Source organism: Epinephelus fuscoguttatus, linkage group LG18 (assembly GCF_011397635.1).
Source record: "Epinephelus fuscoguttatus linkage group LG18, E.fuscoguttatus.final_Chr_v1".
In the NCBI taxonomy this organism is placed as follows: domain Eukaryota; kingdom Metazoa; phylum Chordata; class Actinopteri; order Perciformes; family Serranidae; genus Epinephelus; species Epinephelus fuscoguttatus.
In genome coordinates this window covers 3,297,902-3,321,251 of record NC_064769.1, presented here as the reverse complement: position 1 = coordinate 3,321,251, position 23,350 = coordinate 3,297,902, and the positions used below count along the sequence as shown (strand labels likewise).

General features: G+C 40.6%; 1 protein-coding gene across 7 annotated transcripts in view; it reads left to right on the top strand.

Moving 5' to 3' along the window:
* LOC125905785 (3'-5' RNA helicase YTHDC2) overlaps positions 1–23,350 on the top strand; it is a 199,226-nt gene that overhangs the window by 158,120 nt on the left and 17,756 nt on the right. For 2 of the 7 annotated variants that reach the window (XM_049603983.1, XM_049603984.1), the window contains 3 exons: positions 3,570–3,732; positions 21,967–22,173; positions 22,573–22,776. In XM_049603983.1, the coding sequence (XP_049459940.1) occupies positions 3,570–3,732; positions 21,967–22,173; positions 22,573–22,776 (574 nt within the window). Of the gene's footprint in view, positions 1–3,569; positions 3,733–21,966; positions 22,174–22,572; positions 22,777–23,350 lie in introns of those variants that run through there. The other 5 variants (XM_049603987.1, XM_049603989.1, XM_049603986.1 and 2 more) reach the window with 4 other exon arrangements.

Here is a 23,350-nt window from a genome sequence, read left to right as displayed (position 1 = left end):
ATATACGTACATACATATATACATATATGCATACATACATACATACATACATACATACAGTAGCTCTATTATTTACTTCTTGGTTGAAGAAAAAATAAATCAATACATAAATGAAAAGTCAGAAAGGAAAGTGGAGAGACAAAAACACAACTCTCCTTGCCTTTAGGGATCACAAGATAACTCAATTCCCAGTGAGAAGCACTTAACACCATTGTCTTCAAGGTATCCCATATGTAAATAAATATATTTTTAATTTTTTGTTAAAGCAGTTTCTGTTACTATTTGAACTTAAAAAACTTAGTAATAAATTCCATGTCACCATTGCTCTGTAGTGAATTGTTCCTTTTATTACATTTGTTCTGCACGGAGGCAGCCGAAATCGACCCTCTGATGCCTGAGTACAGTACTGATGTTCATCAGAAAAGAATGTTAATTTATTATAGAGTACTTGTGGGATTTTATTTATAATAATATTTTTAATGAAGGACACAAGTGAGTAATGTAACTTACTTTTAACATTTAACCAGATGAGCTGATTATGCATTGATATGCCACTCGTTCTGTATGGACAATTCAGAGCTATACAAGCTGCTTTATTTTGGGCTACTTGTAGCTTGTGCAAATTACTTTGTGTTGTATTGGACCAGATGACTGCACCGTAATCTAAATGCGATAGAACTAGCACCTAAATTAGTTGTTTGATCAGGTAGCTTGGCATAAAGTTCTTACAGTGTCTTAATACTGCCATGCCTCTGCTCATCTTTATCACCCTCTGATCAATGTAACTGTTCCACAACATTCTGTCATCAATAATTAATCCTAATAACTTTACCTCCGTCTTTTGTTCTATATATTTATCTCCTATACTTAGATTTAAGTATACTTTGGCCACGACAGTTTGACAAGTCCAACCCCAAGTCTCTAACCATTTTAATCACAGATTCAGCCAGGCTTATGCCTGTGTGGCTGTGGAGGGGCTCAAACCTGATAAATCTCTCCACTACTCTTCCATCTCTACTGACAAAATGAAAAACAAACATGAGTTGGTCTACGTGTGCTAAATCTGACATTGAGTCAACGATTACAGAGAAATATTTAGCCTGTCTGATTTCCTCTGCTATCACTTGCTTAGTTTTCTCACCCATTAATGAAATGAATTCTCCACATACAGTTGAGGACAAATAGGAGGGCTTACCTCTACCCTTATTGCCATGCTTCTCAATGTGCTCCTTTAAAAAGGGATCAAACTCTGCTATCAGTTCAAGCAGACCCAAATAGTTTACGCTGCGCGCCGAGCGCAGCAGTTCGTTGTCGCCTCGGAGTGGTAATCCTCTTGCTCCCAAAAACTTAATGACAGCGACCACACGTCCACACGTCTAAAGACTTCTTTCCAATACTGTTGTTCTCCGCACACTGTCGGGCAAGTGAAGCGTCCACCCTGCCCATGTTTTTACACCTGTGCGACAAAGAAAGCATGTTTTGTCTATGTTCTGCACTCTTTTCGTGATCACAAATCCACTCTGGATGTTTCCAATCACAAAATCCGCTGCTAAATGCATGCCTCTGTGACGACAGGAGTTTGCAGGCATAGCAGTAAATTGAACCAGTCGATGGCGATTAAAGTAGTCATTCCCTTGGCACAATTTGGTTGTTTTGGAGACGGCAATTAAGTAAATCATTGGTGAGAGAGCGTGTCCTAGACCCAACACCAGACTCCCTCACTGATCCCGTAGGATATTTGGAAGCCCGGTTCTGGAAAGCTGCAGGCCCTCGGTCGATTGCCTCCTCTCGTAACAGCTCTGTAAAGGGTCCCCACAGTGTAGGAGCAACGTCAGTGTGGAGGCGCGGAGTCTGCTCGCAGTCCCAGGTGACCGCGACCCATCGGTTCCCTCATCGGTTGCACTTGCAGGCACAGCGTGGTCCGGGCTGTAGTTGTATGCTGCTGGGGGCTTCTCGCTGTCCAGACTGCTAACGTTAGCAGCGCTAATGGTCGCAGTTGCAGGTGCAGCTGGGTCCGGGCTGCCATTGCAAGCTGCTGCTGCTGGGGACTTCTTGCTGTCCAGGCTGCTAACGTTAGCAGCGCTAATGTTAGCTGTTCCGACAGCCGGTGGTAAAGAAATGTCATCACTAACTTTAACGTTAGCTGAGCAATCCACGTTAGCTGGTCTGACTGCCAGTGAAGAAATGTCATCACGAGCTGAGCTGCCTTCGCTGTTGGTAGATGGTAACAGAAGTGAAGAAATGACCTATATTATTTTAAATTCTCTGCCTTTCTGATGTCTCAGTCCTTTTTTAATTTTCGTTTGGCGCTCCCGGCTTCTCCATTTTCACATCTTTTGAACGAAAGCTGGTGGTATCCTTGACAACGTCACCCGCGTCAATGTCAACATGTTGATTGGCATTACCTTTGACCCGCCTTGCTCAGCCTGACCAATGAGAGGAGGGCCAGTCAGCTCACAGGGTGGCGTGTTAAAAGGTACAGCGGCACCAGCAGACAGTTTAACAAAAAGTGAGATCTGACCAAAGACTGTAAAATATTTTACTCTCCCTGCCCTGGGCCCTTTAAAAGTCTTGGGCCCCTGGGCAATTGCCCTGTTGCTCTTATGGTTAATCTGGCCTTGACTGCCAGTGGTTCGCACGTGCGGCGTCATCAACAGCTCCTCCCACAAGTCTTCAACAGCCCCTCCCGTTGCGGAAGGCCGCCGCGGTCTGTTTAAACTTAAAGGGTTCTGCCAATATGACTACCCTACGAGGCGGAAAATTGGGCGCCTCGGATCAACTTTCATTTCCGCCTCTGTGTGTGTAAACGCTTGCATCTGGCCAGCAAATAGGCCCAACATTCGCAGAAAATCTAACAGTGTAAAAGGGGCTTCTGTTTTTCTGGCTTAAAGGTACATGTAGAACAAATCTGTCCCCCCACTCTGTGTTCATTACTTTTATACAGAACAGTGAGGCGCAATAACGGCACGGCATCACCACCTTTTACAGGCTGTGTAAAACGGGCGTATGTCTCCAAACTCCTTCTCCTATCTACTACTGATACACCCCACAACTACAGAGTCGTCGGGGAACTTTTGCAGATGACAGGACAGGTGAAAGTTCAAAGTCAGGGGTGAAGAGAGTGAAGAGGAATGATGCTACTTTGCTGCTCACCACCTGTTCAGACACAGAGCATCACAGCTGGTGTGTTCACATAAGGTCTGTGGTGGGCCAAGGCTAACCTCTCCAGGACTTCCATGATGTGAGAGATGTGAGGGTGATGAGTTTCATCGATAGTGGCATAATAGTGCTTGAAAAAGCGGTATAGAAGCATTTGGAATAAATCAGATTAGATCAGGAAACAGCTCACTCCAATATAATAAAACATAGTTGAAATATAGAACAGGAGAAATCAGAAATACCTGTCAGTAATATAAGCTTGTTTCAAATGAAGACCTTGTTTTCTCGCTGCAGTTAAGGTAAATAAAGGCCCAGGCTGGTGTTTCAGAATGTAGGATAATCAGTCTTGTTACTTTTTCATGTTTCACTTCATACTCATACTACTGCTCCATTGTACCAATTTCCCTCAGGCCTTGTAGGATGCCAGCAACCCCAAATCTGCAACAGAAGAAAACCAGCAGTAGAGATGAAACCTCACTGCCCATAAATCAGCTCTCGGATGACCCTCACTCCTCCAGCTCTGTGACCTTGGACAATCCCTCTGACAGCCCCTGTCTGTCCTCCTCAGGAAAGGTATTCACTCTCTGCCAAGCATTGTTGGTCCTCTTGATTTTTATGCCTCAGCACTGGCAATAGCCATGGCCAGAGGCATTACGTTTTCAGGCTGTCTGTCTGTTCATCCATCAGTCCCATTCTCGTTAACATGGTATCTAAAAAATGCCTAATGAATGTTCTTCAAATTTTGCACAAATGTTTAATTTGACTTAATGATGAACTGTTTAGATTTTGGTGGTCAAAAGTCAAGGTCATGGTGACCTTGCATCAGTGTCATTCTTGTGAACATGATATCTCAAGAACACCTTGTGGGAATTTCTTGCAAAATTGGCACAAACATCCACTTTGAGTCGCATATGAACTGATAAGAATTTGGTTGTCAAAGGTCAAGATCATTGTCATCTGTCGCATTCTCGTGGCTACATCTCAAGTACTCTCGCGTGACCAGCCTCCCTTACTTCGGAATGGGAGTCTGGGGACATTCGTCTTTCGTTTTGTAATAGAAATGAGCGGGGATATCCAGACCACGTGACGGCATTGCCATAAGTATGGCACGTGTGTTACATGTAACAGAGATGTACCAGAAACACAGAGAGCAGGTTACCAGTGCGTAGTACTGTGATGTGGGTTCGTAATGTAGTCAGTCATGACTCAGACTACTACACCGAAGAAACGTGTGGATATTTGTCGGGTTTGTTCGGCGTCGGGGAACAGCAATTCCTGTGTAGGAGGGTTTAAGGCAAAGCTAATCAGCCGTTGGTCGAGGAAGTACGGAAGTAAACGGATTTGGATCCAATCACATCACTGCCACTGGGAGCCAGCGCTAGTTCTTTTACAACTTTCCTATGGGAATGTCCACAGACGACGGAGTCAGCCAGCGTGCTGACATCATCGGTGTCTGTGTAAGAGACTACATCTCAAGAACACCTTGAGGGAATTTCTTTAAATTTGACACAAACGTCCACTTGGACTCAGCAAAGAAGTGATTAGAATTTGGTGGTCAAAGGTCAAGGTCACTGTGACCTTACATCCTTCCCATTCTCGTGAAACTGATATCTGAAGAAGGCCTTGAGGGAGTTTCCTGAAATTCAGCACAAACATCCACTTGAACTTTAGAATGAACTGATTAGAATTTGGTCACCAAAGGTCAAGGTCACTGTGACCACTCAAAACATTTTTGGCCATAATTCAAGAATTTTCAGTCACTAATTATGACAAAATTTCACGTCTGAAAGGATATTAAGATAAAGTGCTCTACAATGGTTCAGGTCATACCTAACAGACAAGCGTTTTTGCGTGGGTATTGCTGACGCTAGGTCTGGTGCAACAGACGTCCACTGTGGGGTACCTAGGTCTGATTCTCTTTTTTCAACGTACATGCTCCCTCGTGGTCCTCTTATATGCAGGCATAATATCAGTTTTCATTTGTACGCAGATGATACTCAGATCTATTTAAGCTGTTATCCAACAAACAACTATCAAAACACAACTAACCTACTAAACTGCTTTCAGGACATTCACAAGTGGATGTCACAAAACTTCCTGCAGCTTAATGATGACAGAACAGAGATATTGATCATAGGACAAAATAGTGCAAACTAGTGATGTGCGGATGGGCTCTGACGGCACCTGAATCCGCATCTATCCATCAATCATCCATCCGCGCAAATTAATTTTCTATAATTACAGACCCGCATCCACCCGCACCCGCATGTTTATATTATCAGGAAAGATTAGATCCTGGCCGATCCCGTCAGCTGACTGACATTAAAATAATCAATAAAATGGCGCTGTTACTCCGTGCGTAAAGGCGCACATTGGCACTCTTAATGAGGAGACACTCATTTCTGCTGCTGCGGGGATCACTGTGTTAAATAAACCCTTCCACATGACACATTTAAAGAGTATGCTTGCCCAACCAATCGTACATTATTTATCAGCGAGATATAAGCATGATGATAAAGAAGGCCTATTGTATTGCACACGACACAAGTAGGCTCATTTTAAACAAACATTTATTTTTAGGAAACGTTCTTTTTTCAGTATTTCAACAATAGCCTGAACATCGGCTTACATTTTACTCACAGTTCTGCAAGTCGCTAAAACTTCCTGAGCATATAAATGACAGAATAATTAAACAAAATAATGTTAGGCCGCTGTCCAAAATAAATAATAAATCATAACGGCATCCAGCAGTCCAAAACACAGCGAGGCTCGCAAATTCAGATCACTTTTCTGTTAATTAAAATAAAATTCTGAATGTCATGGCAACTTTACGAACAGTAACAGTCCAGTTAGTGTTCATTTTTCCAACATATATTATAAATGTGCCACTGCCTAAGTGCGCAGCAGTTCAAAAATAAATAGAACAGTGTTGTAGCTTAAAGCCAAACCAACACTCGCACTAATAACGAACAGGCCTAATGCAATCTAAAGTCATGGCCTAATCTTTGGACTTCTTCTTTGCACTGTGCAAAAATAAGATAGCATCCATTGTACCAGGATTCAAGTGATTCCGCCTCGCCTCTATGATGCGCCCTGCTGCGTTGAATGAGCGCTCACTCGCAGCACTAGTTGCGGGAATACACAAGACTCTCCTTGCAAGGCTTGCAAGGAGCCCTCCGTCATGCTCCGGTGTTCTGGTCCATACACAGGGGTCCTCAATTAGGCTCAATGAGAGTCTGGCCGCCAGCCAGATTGTGCCTGACTAAATATAAATATTAAAATGTGTTGTTCACATTTTAGAGCATGCAATACATTTTCCCCTCATTAATGTTTGTCAAAGCAATTTGTAAACTTTGTTTTTAAAGGGTGCGATTTAAATAAAAGTTATTATTAGGCTATTATTTTCACCCGCCCATAACCCATCCGCCATTAATCAGATTGTTCATTTTTATCACCCGATCCGCCCGATCTGCGGATTAACTGCGGACCGGGCGGTTATAACTGCCATCCGCGCATCTCTAGTGCAAACGTTTAAATGTCAAACATTCTTGGTTCTCTGTCTCACTCAATAACTTCACACTGCAGAAATCCTGGTGTCATTTTTGATCAAACCCTCAGTTTAGACAAACATGTAAATTCGGTAGTTCAATCCAGCTTCTACTATCTCAGAAATATCTTGAGAGTCAGATCATTCCTATCCAACAAACATCTGGAAACTGTTATCCATTTATAACCAGTCATTTAGGTTATTGCAATTCCTTGCTCTCTGGCATCAGTAAAAAATCCCTCTCACATGTCCAGCTAATCCAAAACTCTGCTGCCAGAATCTTGACTCGGACTAGAAAACCACACCAATCCTGATTTTATTGATTACTTACAAAGCCCTCAGAGGCCTTGCTCCAATTTAAATATCAGATCTATCATTGCCCTATGTTCCTTCTCGCACCATGAGATCCCCAGATGCATCTTTTCTTGTTGTTCCAAGGTCTCTATAATCAACAAAATAAAAGTAAATTATATTAAAATGTGGCGGAGGTCATTTACACTCCCACCAAATCATGAGTGATTTTCGGAACAATATAGGATGTAAGCACAAATGATTTCTAACTTGATAATGACCTTTGATTCAAAAGCCTACAAATACTGTGAGTCCATCTTTCTCCAGAGTCTAGATGAATGTCCACATAAAATGTTTCCCACTGTAAAGGATATGGTTCTGAACTAAAGAGGAAGGTTAAGCAGTCTCTAGGAGCAGGATCAGCTTCCGGACCGGACATTCGACCTCAGATGGCTTGCCAGAATGCTGTCCTTCTCTTCCCATCTTCTGGTCTCCAAGGAAAACTTTTACTCTTCTTACAAGTCCATCCTCATCAGTCACTGTCTCCATGACCTTGGCCAATCTCCACTCATTCCGTGGCAGATCATCTGCTTTCTCCATGACTATGTCACCGACTTTCAGGTTACTTTTTGGAGTATACCAGCGTTGTCTGGTGGCAATATTGGAGAGGTATTCTCTTTTCCAATGACTCTATAATGAATCTGCCAGGAGGCGGTAGCACTGCCACAGACTTCATAGTGGGTAGGTGATTGGGCGTTAGTGGTTCAGGACTATCTGGATCATTCAGGTTGTTGACTGTGAGTGGATGACTGTTCACAATAGGCATTGCCTCATAGAAGAACGTCCGCAGAGAGGCATCGTCCAGCCTGCCTGATGACAGTGAGAGAGTGGAACGAAGAACATTCCTTACTGTTCTGATCTCTCTCTCCCATACACTTCCTGAAAGGCTGGAGTGGGGGGTGTTAAAGTCAAAGTCACACAGCCCTTTAGCTAAAAATGCAGTCAAACGTTTATCATCAACTTGCTTTAGAGCTTCTCTCAATTCATTTTTAGCTCCAATAAAATTTGTTCCTTGGTCACATTTGATCTGACGTTCTGCTCCTCTGATGGCGATGAAACAAGGAAGGCCATTGATAAAGGAATCTGTTGACATGTCTTCCAGCATTTCAATGTGGATAGCTCAACAGCAAAGGTATGTGAAATGGAGGCCGTATCTCTTGTGCACCTTGTGCCTCTCTTTGGTGGGAAATGGACCAAAACAATCCATTCCACAATAGTTAAATGGTAGCGAATGATCTACATGCTCTGATGGCAGATCAGCCATTCTCTGTTCTTCTGCATATCTCCTGAGTTTCCAACATTTGACACATTGATATATTATGCAGAATCAGCTCCTCCTGGAATCCAGTATCCATTTGATCCAATCTCATTAATTAAGACCCTCTCCTTGATGTCTTGCTTGCTCATGATTTCGAGATATTATTATCTTGGTAATGTGATGATCATTTGGAATTATCACTGGATGTTTTTGCAGTGTAGGGAGAGATGCATTTTTCAGTCTTCCTCCCACCTTGAGGATTCCATCTTGGTCAAGAAAAGCATCCAACTGGTATAGTTTACTCTGAGATGAACGTCAAGCTCCCTTACTGGGCAACTTGATCTCTTCTTGATACGCTTGTCTCTGTAAGTCCTTAAGATAATGCGATGTGCATCCTCTCGCTCAAGTACAGTGCTTGAGCAGTGCAAAGATCTGTTGACTTGTCACCCCTGGCACGACAAAGGAGATGTGCAACAGCTTGAGTGACTTTATACCATGAAGAAAATGTTGACAAGCGGTCTGAGAGACTTTCTTGCTCCATAGTCTGTACATTTAGTGTCTGAACCTAACATCTGCAGCTGGAGGTATTTCTCTATCCCACAAGAACAGAGGTCCCATAAACCAGTTCGATGTGAGAAGCTCACTTGGACTTGAACCTCTTGAGGTGAGGTCTGCAGGGTTTTTGTCAGTAGGGACATATCTCCACTGCTGAGGAGTTGTGCTGAGACGTATCTTCTGTATCCTATTTGACACAAAGGTGTGGAAACGACGTGCCTCGTTGTTGATGTACCCGAAAAGAGTCAGTCCAAAAGTACTCATCAATGTCTGTGAGACAAAGTTCCTCCTCCAGGGTGGTGCATAATGCACCATTCCATCCTCATTCACATCAATCAATCAATGAATTTTATTTATAAAGCCCAATATCACAAATCACAATTTGCCTCACAGGGCTTTACAGCATACAACATCCCTCTGTCCTTTGGACCCTCACAGCGGATAAGGAAAAACTCCCCCCAAAAAACCCTGTAACGGGGGGAAAAAACGGTAGAAACCTCAGGAAGAGCAACTGAGGAGGGATCTGTTAAATATCAGGTCTCTATCGTCTAAAGCAGTGTTAGTAAACTAATTAATATCAGATAATCATATTGATTTACTCAGTCTCACTGAAACCTGGTTGTGTCCAGATGAATATGTTAGTCTAAATGAATCCACTCCTCCCAGTCATAGTAATACCCACATTCCTTGAGGCAGCGGCCGAGGAGGGGGAGTTGCAGCCATTTTTAACTCTAGTCTGTTAATCAGCCCTAAACCTAACCTAGATTTTAATTCATTTGACAGCCTCGTTCTTAGTCTTTTACATCCGACCTGGAAAACCTCGCAGCCACTTTTATTTGTTATAGTGTACCGTGCTCCTGGCCCGTATTCTGAATTTGTATCTGAATTCTCAGAGTTTTTATCCAGTTTAGTTCTTAAATCAGATAAAGTTATTACTGTAGGCGATTTTAACATTCATGTTGACGTTGATAATGACTCCCTGGCTACCGTGTTTATCTCATTATTAGACTCCATTGGCTTCAGTCAGGGTGTACATGAACCCACTCATTGTTTTAACCATACCCTCGATCTAGTTCTCACGTATGGAATTGAAATTGATAACCTAAAAGTCTTTCCACAGAATCCTCGCTATCGGATCATTATCTGATTACTTATGATTTCTTTTACTCGATTACATACACCACTCAGCAACAGTTACTATACTAGATGTTTATCAGATAGTGCTGTCGCAAAATTTAAGGAAAAGATTACTCCGTCGTTAAATTCAATACCAAGTCCTCAGTAACAGAGGTTTCGTTGACTTTGATCATTTTGTCGATAGCGCCGTAGGCTCGCTGCGAACAACACTTGACTCTGTAGCTCCTCTTAAAAAGAAGTTAAAAAAGCAAAGAAAGTTTGCTCCTTGATATAACTCTCAAACCCGTAAGTTAAAACAAATATCGTGAAAATTTGAAAGGAATTGGTGATTAACCAAACTGGACGAATCTCGTTTAATCTGGACAGACAGTCTCAAAACTTATAAGAGGGGCCTTCGCAATGCCAGAGCAAACTATTACTCAGCTTTAATAGAAGAAAACAAAAATAACCCCAGGTTTCTTTTCAGCACTGTAGCCAGGCTGACTGAGAGTCAAAACTCTATTGAGCCTTGTATTCCTTTACCCCCTAGCAGTAATGATTTTATGAGCTTTTTTAACGACAAAATTCTAACTATTAGAGGCAAAATTCATGACCTCCTGTCCTCAGATAGTACCTATCTAACCTCAAACACAGCTGTAAGACCTAATATATATTTAGATTGCTTCTCCCCAATTTCTCTTCAAGAATTGACCGTAGTGATTTCTTCATCTAAATCATCAACGTGTCTCTTAGACCCCATCCCAACTAGGCTACTTAAGGAGGTCTTTCCTTTAGTTAACACTCATATATTAGATTTGATCAATATATCCTTATTAACAGGCTATGTACCACAGTCTTTTAAGGTAGCTGTAATTAAACCTCTACTAAAAAAGCCCACCCTGGATCCAGAGGTGTTAGCCAATTATAGACCAATATCTAATCTTCCCTTTCTGTCAAAGATCCTTGAGAAAGTAGTCGCAGACCAGCTGTGTGATTTTCTCCATGATAATAATTTATTTGAGGAATTTCAGTCAGGATTTAGAGTGCATCATAGCACTGAGACAGCACTAGTCAAAATTACAAATTACCTTCTCATTGCTTCAGACAAAGGACTTGTCTCTGTACTTGTTTTATTAGATCTTAGTGCAGCGTTTGACACTATTGACCATCAAATTCTACTGCTGAGACTGGAACACTTAATTGGCCTAAAAGGTTCTGCACTGAGCTGGTTTAAATCTTATTTATCTGATCGTTTTCAGTTTGTTGACGTTCATAATGAATCGTCCTCACGTACCAAAGTTTGTTTTGGAGTTCCATGAGTTCTGTGCTCAGACCAATCCTATTTACTCTATATATGCTTCCTTTAGGTAACATCATTAGAAATCACTCTATAAATTTCCATTGTTATGCGGATGATACTCAGTTGTATTTATTGATGAAGCCAGAAGAAACTAATCAATTAACTAAACTCCATAACTGCCTTAAAGACATAAAAACTTGGATGAGCACCAATTTCCTGATGTTAAATTCAGACAAAACTGAAGTTATTGTTCTTGGACCCAGACAACTCAGGGACTCTTTATCTGATGACATAGTTTCTCTAGATGGCATTGCTCTGGCCTCTAGCACTACCGTAAGAAACTTCGGAGTGATATTTGATCAAGATTTGTCTTTTAATTCTCATTTAAAACAAACCTCACGGACTGCATTTTTTCATCTGCGTAATATTGCGAAAATTAGGCCTATCCTGACCCGAAAAGATGCAAAAATTGGTCCACGCTTTTGTTACCTCTAGGCTGGATTACTGTAACTCTCTATTATCAGGTAGCTCTAGTAAGTCCTTAAAAACTCTCCAGCTAATTCAGAATGCAGCAGCACGTGTACTAACAGGAACTAAGAAACGAGATCATATTTCTCCTGTTTTAGCTTCTCTGCACTGGCTCCCTGTAAAATCCAGAATTGAATTTAAAATCCTACTGTTAACTTATAAAGCTCTAAATGGTCAAGCTCCGTCATATCTTAGAGAGCTCATAGTGTCATATTATCCCACCAGAACACTGCGCTCTGAGAACGCAGGGTTACTCGTGGTCCCTAAAGTCTCCAAAAGTAGATCAGGAGCCAGAGCCTTCAGCTATCAGGCTCCTCTCCTGTGGAATCATCTTCCTGTTACAGTCCGGGAGGCAGACACCGTCTCCACATTTAAGACCAGAATTAAGACTTTCCTCTTTGATAAAGTTTATAGTTAGGGCTGGCTCAGGCTTGCCCTGTACCAGCCCCTAGTTAGGCTGACTTAGGCCTAGTCTGCCGGAGGACCCCCCTGTAATACACCGGGCACCTTCTCTCCTTCTCTCTCTCTCTCGTATTCTATTACTGCATCTTGCTAACTCGGCCATTCTGGATGTCACTAACTCGGCTTCTTCTCCAGAGCCTTTGTGCTCCACTGTCTCTCAGATTAACTCATATCGCAACGGTGCCTGGATAGCGTGACGTGTGTGGTTGTGCTGCTGCCGTGGTCCTGCCAGATGCCTCCTGCTGCTGCTGCCATCATTAGTCATTAGTCATACTTCTACTGTTATTATACACATATAACTATTGTCACGCATGTATACTGCCAGATATTAATACATACTTTCAACATATTGTACCACAGTAGCCAGAACTATAACTATAATATTATTACTTTCAACAATGTTGTTGTAAGCTACTGTCATTACCTGTATCTCTCTCTCTCTCTCTCTCTCTCTCTCTGTGTCTCATTGTGTCATGTGGATTACTGTTAATTTGTTATGCTGATCTGTTCTGTACGACATCTATTGCACGTCCGTCCGTCCTGGAAGAGGGATCCCTCCTCAGTTGCTCTTCCTGAGGTTTCTACCGTTTTTTTTCCCCGTTAAAGGGTTTTTTTTGGGGGAGTTTTTCCTTATCCGCTGCGAGGGTCATAAGGACAGAGGGATGTCATATGCTGTAAAGCCCTGTGAGGCAAATTGTGATTTGTGATATTGGGCTTTATAAATAAAATTGATTGAAATTGATTGATTGATCCCTCTTCCAGGACGGACAGACGTGCGATAGATGTCGTACAGAACAGATCAGCATAATAAATTAACAGTAATCCGTATGACACAATGAGACAGAAAGAGAGACAGACAGACAGAGAGAGAGATGCAGGACAGACTGTAATGACATTAGCTTACAACAACATTAATGAAAGTAATAATATTATAGTTATAGTTCTGGCTACTGTGGTACAATATGTTGAAAGAATATATTAATATCTGGCAGTATTCACATGTCTTTAGTACGAACATTGTCCATAACCATATGTGTTTACATCAGAGAAGTGTTTCAAGACGTGTCCACAGTCAGCTGGAGCATAGCAAGGGGGTATGCTGATTTTCTCTAAATTTCATTTTTTCATTTATTGGTTTATTTTGTCGGGACAGTGCATATTAATGAACATACATGATGTAATGTAAATATGCTGGAGTTAGCATGCATGCTAAATTTCATCCGCAGTCCCCAAACAGTAAACATAAAAAACGGTCAGCACATTACAATACAAAAGTTCAATGTAAAACAGTATACATGTACAAACGTGCTTAAATACCTACAAGTTCGTGTACACATACACACACATATAAATAACAACACACATACAAAAGACAAGCCAGATTAAGAATGCTCACAGGTTTGATTGTCTAGGATCCAATTTTTAAGTTGCACTTTAAAAGACCCAAAAGATGGACACTCACACTTACAAATTTGTAAGATTATTCTTCCAGCAATCCCACACTGGTTGCAGACAACTAAGGAGAGGGTCATCCCAGCCTGTGCCATGCCTACACATTTCCTGAAGCACCTTTTTGCCGATGAGCAGGAAGGATGCAACAAACCCAAGTGGGTCGTAAAGGGGAGGTAACTGTGGACAGTATGCCATGACGTGCTGCTGGCTGTTCTTTGAGGAAGATCCGAAATCTGAAGGTGTCAGATTCAATAGGCCAATGGATTCCTAAGGCTCGCCCCAATATAGAACTGTCAATGGCGAAGTAAGAGTGGTTACTTCATTAGCACGTTCAGATAGGAATATACTCTCTCGCATTGATTTATTGTTAGACGCAAACTTGTGCAGTCTCAAACCACCCATGGCACAGAGTTTCTGAGCTTCCTTTGCTAGCTAAATAATTTAATCTGCACTGTCATCAACACAAAACTCACTCATAATGAACTGTGAGCTGAGGGGGAACAGACTCTTGCTCCTTTGCAAGATGTTACAATCCATAGTTGGCGCATCCAGGCAATAATGCATCCCCAAAGAGATGTACCTTCATGCAGAAGTCCTGTGGCTTTGCAGTCAGATTTCCATCCTTCCACCAGGAGAAGCGTAGGTAGTCTCTTTCAGCTTCACACACATGGAACTGGTGAAACATCCTTTCGAGATCACACATCAGTGCAATATGGTGCTGCCTGAATCTGATGAGAACACCATTCAGATTATTAAACAGATCTGGGCCCATCAGTGGGTGGTCACTTAGGCTAGTTCCCTTGCAGCTCATGATACACTTTGTGGAGAGGGATATACCTTTTTTTTTTTCCTTCCTTCCCCTCATCATAAACTTCCTCTGCGTCATCCTTTTTAATGACCTCATTCATGAACTTCACATTATGCTCTTTGTAGTTCTTATCCTTCAGCAGCTTTCTCTTTAGATGGCTGAGCCGGACAATGGCTAGTTGTTTATTGTCAGGGAGGTACGGTCTCTCTTTAAAGGGGAGTGGCATTTCATAATGGCCACAAGTGTTCTTCTGAATACCTTCCTGTAACATGTTCAGGAAGAGAATGTCATCCTGAAACTCCGTTTTGCCATCTTCACTGGCATCCTTAAAGTCAGACTCAAGTACCTTTATAGCATCTGACGGAGTTGCCGGAGGAAGCTCTCTGACAGCAACTCTGTGGCACGTTGGTGATTCTTGATGAGTCGAGATGAGGTGATGACCAGCCTACAACGCTCCATCCTAGATCTGTGCAAACTGCATAGGGTTCATTATCTCCTCCCACAATTAACTGCCGTGGTGCCAGTGTCCTTGAGCAATTGTAGCCTATTAAAAGTCCAACTTCACACTCTAACTGTGGTCTATGACGGCAATCCTTTGCGCTATGGCCTGGCTTCAAGCATAGCACAATTTTTTTTCTTTCACATATTTCCTTCTTTCATCCAGAGACTTCCTTTAATCTCAGGTCAGCTATGCAGCCGATGTCTACTGGCTTGACATAACATACACGGTGGCTTTAAACCTGTCTTTGACTGCACTGGAGTTTAAGTCTCTGTAGCTGTCTGTGTATCTGTGTATGGAGAACACTGCATTTAGTCTTCTTTTCTTTAAGACAGCCTTTCGCTGTAGGTTATTCTGATGACCGGAGGGCTTGAAAAGAGGTTATTGGATTATAGGCATTCTCTGCCTCCATCAACATGAAGGCCACAAAATTCTGAAAGTCTGGAAATTTTTGCATATCTTTCATAACTTGGGTAACTTGGCGGTTCCACTGTGATGCTGCCCAGTCAGGTAACTTCTGGACCAATTTCTGATTTTCTTCGAATTCATTCAAAATATCAAGGCGTTTAACATGTGGCATGGCTTCCTGACATGCATGCAAAAAATTAGTAAATGCTCTGAATCCCTCAGCGTCTTTTGACTGATGCTGAATGCCCTCTGTATCACGAATGGCTGACCAAACCTTGGGTCGAGAGAGTTCCATGCATCTTTGTAAGCTTCATCATAATTTCTGTAAAAGTTTTCTCCCCCACCCACGTTTGTTAATTGTTTTCACATGTTTCCTAGAGCTGTGTTCTGCCTCTTATTTGCATGTGTGGCCTCTCTACACTCACATAACAATATAATAATATAATGTAATGTAGCCTAGTATATAATGTAGTCTAGTATAACATGTTAAAATAAATGCAATGTGTGGGCTTTGGTTTTCAATCAAAAAAATGATTGATTGGTCAGATAATTTCACAGTTTCATTTGTCATTATTACAAATTATGATGATCATTATTACTGCAATTAGATCATTCTGATTAATGACTGACCATTAAGACGTGTTTCTGATAAATATTTTAATGTGCACAATAATAACCTTTCACATTGTAATCATATTTTTATTTGTTATCTTTTGCATATGTGTGGCTGCTCCGTGTGTGTCTGAGCAGAGTGCACGCATGTTGTGCACCTGCCTAGAGACGCATATTACTAACTTGTTTAACAGCGAAATACTGCGCCGTTGACTTCAGACCAGGTTTTTGTTGGTCACTGGCGCATTTGCTTTTGACGTCATCTAACTAGCAACGCGCCATGACTGCGCCTGACCACTCCTCAGTTTTAGACCGACACACGCAGAGAAGCGCAAGTTCATTTGCTAGTTAAGCGATGAGGGCGTAGGGCGTGAAAATGACAACTGCGCCTGCATCTAAATAGCAATGACACTTGCGACATGGATTATGCGCCCTCCACCGTCCGCTTTAGACCATCTAAATAGGGCCCTATGAGTGATCTGAGTAATCAATGAACAGGATAGAATCACCGGTGAACACAGATGGCTCTGGTATTGGTAGCCTATTCAAGGCTGTTGTGTTTTGGACTGCTTGTGTGACGTAAGATACATCTGTCTGTGGAGGTGATACTGTCTTTGAAACATTAGTGGGTTGTTGGATGGGAGCTGAGTACACAGGCTGCTGTGGAGACACGTGATGCTGCCCCCCAGTGTTGTAATCCACTGAGCAGACACTAGCCTCTTGCATCACTTCCTGATTGTAAATCATCAGTCATGAGTTTTTCGATGCCTCCATTTCGTGAGCAAGTGTCCCGACCTCAGACCATCACATAAAGTCCCTCTGCCGTCGTCATGGCTATCAATCAAAAGCGTGGTGGGACCAGTGAGGTGCAGTTCTTACTGTAGCATCCCTGACTGAATAATGGTCTTGCTCTCTGACCGATGGTTCATCAAGCTTTATTTTCCACACTTCCAAACATACCATGAACGTACCGGAAGAGCTACAATGAAACAAAACGAAAACAAAATATTACATTTCTTTCTTAGTGTAACGTGCCGTAGGCACACTGAGCTAATAGCAACGTAGCGTCTTCTTTAGCGTACACATGCTCATTAAAACTCACAGAAACTATTAAAAAGGGTTCATAAAGTCACACAATTTTAAACACAATATGAAATAAAATGTAGACAAACCTTGTGCTCTTATCAGCCAGGTGCTAGACTTTTACTGTTGTTACAAAAATGTATTTACATTGCACACAACACTGTTCGGTTTCACTCACACTACCGAAAATGTCATTTTCGGATAACTGTAATCCTGAGTGTCCACATTGAAACTGTGCTGATTGCATAGATCGTCTGTGCTGTCAGGGGGAAGATGTGTGTGAAGCATCCATGTTTTCACAGACATGGATTTAAATTGTAAGTGCAACTTTAGCAGAGCATGCGAAGGCATACAACCGTGAGGCAATAATTCTATTTTTTTCCCCCCTGTTTACAGCAATTTAGTCAAAGATCATTAGTTTAACATTTTCAGAAATGTTTTATTTATACTTTCTGGTCTAATTTAACTAAAAGTTAATTACGCACACCCTTACATGTTGAAGGAAGAGTGTGTGATTGCAGTTCCACAATAGTTTGTTGTATGTATTTTAAATTCACCAGCTTTCAATTTATAGTTTCTTTTGCGCTCAACTGCTTCCGAGACATGCAAGACATGTCTTAAATAGCTCAGCATTAAAAGATATTTAGTGTTGCTCATTTTAAAGCAAGGATTATCATAAAACATTCCTTAATTTAAAAATGAGGAAAGAAAAAGCCCAAGTGATATATTTACAAGAAACGCATTTATCTCAGCAAGAACATGATAAACTGAGGAAATTTGGATTTAAAAACACCTTCTTCAGTTCATTTAAGAAGGGTCCAAAGAGAGGAGTTGCTGTATTAATTTCCACCTCTGTCAATTTTGAAGTCATTAAAGAAACAGGCGACAAAGAGGGGAGGTATGTAATTGTAAAAGGGAAAATGGTCAATGTTTATGTGCCACCTAATTCTGATAGAAAGTTTTAGAAATTAGTGTTTGAAATCATAGCCTTGGAAAATGAAGGAATTGTAATATGTGCAGGAGATTTTAACATGATTCTGAATGCTAAACTGGACACAACTAATAACAAGAGAAATAAGACTCATCCGTCATAGCTTGTCAGTACCTCTCTAACTGAACTCGGGATGTTTGATGTTTGGAGGGAACTCCATCCATTGGAGAGGGACTACACACTTTATTCTGCTCCACACTCTGTGTACTCCAGAATAGATTTTTTTTTTATTAACACAGTAGACAGATACCGAATAGAAGAATGTAAGATAGGGATAACTGATTTGTCTGACCACAGTATAATGTACCTCAATATCCACCTAAATAGGTGAAATAAAAATACACTATGGAGACTAAATGTGGGTATGCTGAATAACCAGGAACTACAGGAAGAAGTTAAGAAAGATATTAAATGCTGCAAAGAAGAAAAAAAAAAGACAGTCCAGTTGACTTTACCATACTATGGGACACGGTCAAAGCTGTAATGAGAGGGAGGTTAATAGCAAGGGCATCTTACCAAAAAAAAAAGATTAGAGAGGAAGAATATAAAAAGTTGACTAAACAATTAAAAATATTAGAGCAACAACATAAAAGCAATAAGGATGAATCAGTTTTACAACAAATAATCAGTGTAAGACGACAGATTGATGACATCCTAAGCAATGAGATTGAGAAAAAACTAAAATTCATGAAACAAACCTACTACGAATCAGGACCCAAAGCAACTAAATATAAACTAAATTTGGCAACACGACTCAAGGTCCAGCAAACCTCTAATACCATACATAAGATTAGAGACCCCGCAACAAAACAACTATTATTTGAACCTGAAGAAATAGAAAAAGTTTTTAAAGACTATTATGAAAACTATACTATATTCCCAGCCCACAACTAAAGAAGAGTATGAAATGAAAGAATTCCAGGATTTATTAGACTTGCCAACTATTGGAGAAGAACAGAACAGGAAGTTAATTTCCAATATCACTATGAAGGAACTAGATGCTGCAATTAGCAGATAACCAGGTAGTGATGGATTTCCCAGCGAGTGGTATAACATATTCAAGGAAGAATTAACTCAATCAATTAACTTAATCAGACTCTGACTGAGGGGAAACTGCCTCCCTCCTGGAAAGAGGCAATAATTTCCCTTATTCCAAAGGAAGGGGAAAAACAAGGAATATTGTGAACCATATAGACCTATCTCAATCGTGAATGTGGATTACAAGATTTTTACTTCAATAATCTCTAAAAGATTTGAAAATTTTATGACTGACTTCATTGATGAAGATCAGTCAGGCTTTATAACAGGTAGGCAGACTCAGGATAATGTAACCCTACACATAATAGACCACATGCAAAAACAGGGATTGAGAGCAGTATTAGTGAGCCTCGACGCATAGAAGGCTTTTGACTGTGTCAGTTGGAGATTTCTATATCAGGTACTGGGGAGACTAGGGATTAAAATAACAATCAATACAATGTATTCAAAGCCTCTATCAAGAACCTACAGCAAGGATTAAAATTAATGGACATCTAACTGATAGATTTGTTTAACAGCGAGGGATCCGCCAAGGATGCTGCCTTTGCCCTACCTTGTTTGCAATATTTATTGAACCGCTGGCACAAATGATCAGGCAGAGCAACAATTTGAAAGGAATCCAAATAGGAGAACAGGAACATATTATAGGGCTTTTCGCAAATGATGTTATTGTGATTCTTCAAGACCCGGACAGAACTTTTCCTAAACTGACGTCGACATTAGAGGACTATGGTGAATACTCAGGCTATAAATTAAACATAGCAAAAACACAAATTCTCACATTAAATTATTCTCCAGGCCAAGAAGTTAAAGAAAAATACAAAATCAAATGGAATGCTAAAGTGATCAAATATCTGGGTGTGATACTGGCAAAAAAATCTCAATAAAACATTCGAAATAAATTGTAATCAGATTAATAACAATATAAAGACAGATATCAGGCGGTGGTCAGCTTTCAACATGGATTTCGAGACACGAATTGAGGTAATAAAAATGAATGTATTACCAAGATTGATATACCTTTTTCAATCCATCCCACAAATGATACCAGAGACACAATTTAGACACTGGGACAAACTTATATCTAGATTTATCTGGGCTGGGCAGAAACCAGGGGTCAGGTATAAGACATTTCAATTACAAAAAGAGGTCGGGATGTCCCTGCCTAACCTGAAACAATACTTTGATGCAGCTCAAGGGAGGTTCCTGGTTTGTACATGCTGCCCTCTATATCAGGCAAAATGGAAAGATACAGAGGGCAAGATAGATACTTTCCATATTCAAGCAACACTAGGAGACATAGGAAATAAAATGTCTCAACAAAGCAGTAATTAAATTATTAAACAAACAATGGATATTTGGAGTAAAATGGTGAAAGAATACAATATGGAAGGGGACATCAAATTATTAATCTGGCCTGCTCTAGATCCCAAATTTAAACCAGGAGTCAGTGATGTTGGTTTCTGACAGTGGTGGGACAAGGGCATTACAGCAGTATGTACACTAACTCACAGTGGATTCTTAAAAAGTTTTGGGGAATTACAAAAGGAATTTGGATTTGAAAACAAAAACTTTTTCAGATACCTACGAATAAGAGATTACTATGATAAAAAAATAAAACCAACATTGTCTAGAGAGGGTAATGCAGTGATAGATATTCTAACTGAAGCCTATAAAAAGAAGAATAAAAAACTATCTCGAAAATATATCAGGGCCTTCAGAAACAGGACGGAAACAACACAGATTATATTAAAGTAAAATGCGAGAAAGAACTAAACATAGAAATATCACAGGAGGACTGGCGTTCAATGTGGAATGCACTGCATTCATCCACAAGTTCAAAGAAGTGGAGAATATTTGGTTGGAAAAATTTGATCCGCTACTTTATTACACCACATATAAAGAGCAAATTATCTCACAGGAATAGTGCTGGAGGCAGTGCGGAAACTTGAACGCTGATCACTGCCATATCTTCTGGTTATGCCCAAAAATCCAAACTTTCTGGGAAAATATATGTCTAACTGTGGGAAAGATTTTGGGATATAAGATTCCTAATGATGTTAAAGTTTTGTATTTCTGTGCTTTGAAAGATGATGTGATTAAAAAGAAAGACTGGTGTCTGTGCAAAATATTGCTAATGGCCTGTAAAAAAAAAAAAAACAATCACAAAGAACTGGTATAAACCTGAGACCCCAAGTCTCAGTCTGTGGATGGGCAGAGTTAAAGAAATCTATGCAATGGAAAAGATGACTTTCTGTCTGAGGTCCAGAGGAGCAATCTTCCACAGGAAATGGGAGAAATGGTCTGCCTACATTAGAGGAATAGAGGGTGCTATCAATTAAACAAGACATTTGAAATCATTGGACATGCATCATAATATTGCCAACAGAGGAGCCCCCATGTTTTTGTAAACTGAATGTTTGTTTGTTTGTTCGTTTGTTTGTTATATCTTAAGCTGAAAATACTAAATAAAAAGTATCAAAAAATTTTTTTAATAATAATGCATTTCTTAATAATTTAAGAATTCATTCACCACTTTGTCAGCTGTGGACAGTTGTCCTGCTGAGGACAACATTAGTTTGGATCTCTGAGGGCAGGCACAAGAGCTCCTAATGATGCTGTGGTGAATCCTTTGTAGAGTGTCTAATTTAAACCAGAGGTGCAGGTCACCCTGAGATCCTTGAGTGTTTGGATTGATTTTTAATTTCATTAATTACTGTCTCATCAATGAATAATAAATAAGTGAAGTTCTTTGCTAAGTTAGCTATGGTGTTGTTTTCCTCCCCTTGTTCCCAACAGATCCTAAAGTCACTGTTCCCTCAGTGGGCTGTTTTATCAGTGCGGTACTTCATCATGAAGAGCAGCAATGTCAGGAACATAGACATTTCTCAGCAGAAAGGGATCTGGTCCACCACACCAAGCAATGAGAACAAACTTACCAAAGCCTTCATGGAGAATAACCTCATCATCCTCATCTTCTCTGTTCAGGGCTCTGGACACTTCCAGGTAACACTCTGGCACTCTGGCAAAACAAATGCTATATGTAGTTTAATTTCTGTTATCACAGTTTAGACCATATGTACTGAATCTTGACCCCACTATAACAGTGCAGTACAAATAATAGGGGTGTGAACAAGCGGCAACCTCCAGGACTGACAAGTAAAGCCAATGCAGAAGTGCCAAAATCTGCATTTCATCGTCTGTCTCCAAAATAGAGCTAATCCCCATGGACTCCCATTTTAAAATGCCCAACTTTACAGCTAAAATGAATATATTTACAGCCTGGTACAAAAGGCGGTTTTGATCTTTATGGCTTATTTCATCATTCATGACAACTGTATGGGGTGAATTTTTTATTACGATCACATTTAAATGTCATTAAAGCTTAAGTTCTGCATAATTAAGGGCGTGGCCACCTTGCCTGACTGGCTGTCTGCTAGGCCTCACATCGGTCCATTCAACTTAACCTCCTTGCCATGTTTTGAGGTGCTGGAGCTGGCTGGCCAGAGGGGAGATTTTTTTTTTGCAAATACTGGACGAATAATATGGCTTACTGTGCAGATAATTGTACCAACTGACCGCCGAAGACACCAGTGCTCCAGTTATTCTGTGAGTGACATTCTATTATCATGTTATTTAGAGCAAATTAGCATGTATTGTTGTATGTCTGGCTTGTTAGCTTAGCTAGTTATCTTTGATAACTTGATATTGATTTGATATTATTTGATATTTGATTGGCTGTTGGCTGAAAAGTCGAGAGGTTTTCTGCTGCGTTCAGTGTTTTAAAATCATCTTTGACACTTATGGAACTTAATTGTGTGTTACATAAGTAAATGTGGTATGACAAAATTGGTGGGGGGGGTTGATGTGAAATTATGACAACTTAAAACTGAATGTTTTTATAAATACACTATTTGTTCACTACACAACTGTAGCACAACTATATACACAACAGTAGCCTAATCTTATGGCACAGTTTGCAGCCTGGCTGCATCAAACTTAACCTTGTCTCTCACCCTTTTCTCTCCCTCTACTTCCAACTGTCGTCTCTTTGCCTCCCCTCCACTCTTGAGCGCGCTGTAGTACAGCCAGACAGGCAGGGTTTTTTTGTTTGTTTTTTTTAAATAAAGTTAATTGCAGAGTAGTGTCACATAACATTTCATGATATTTAAATTATCATTTC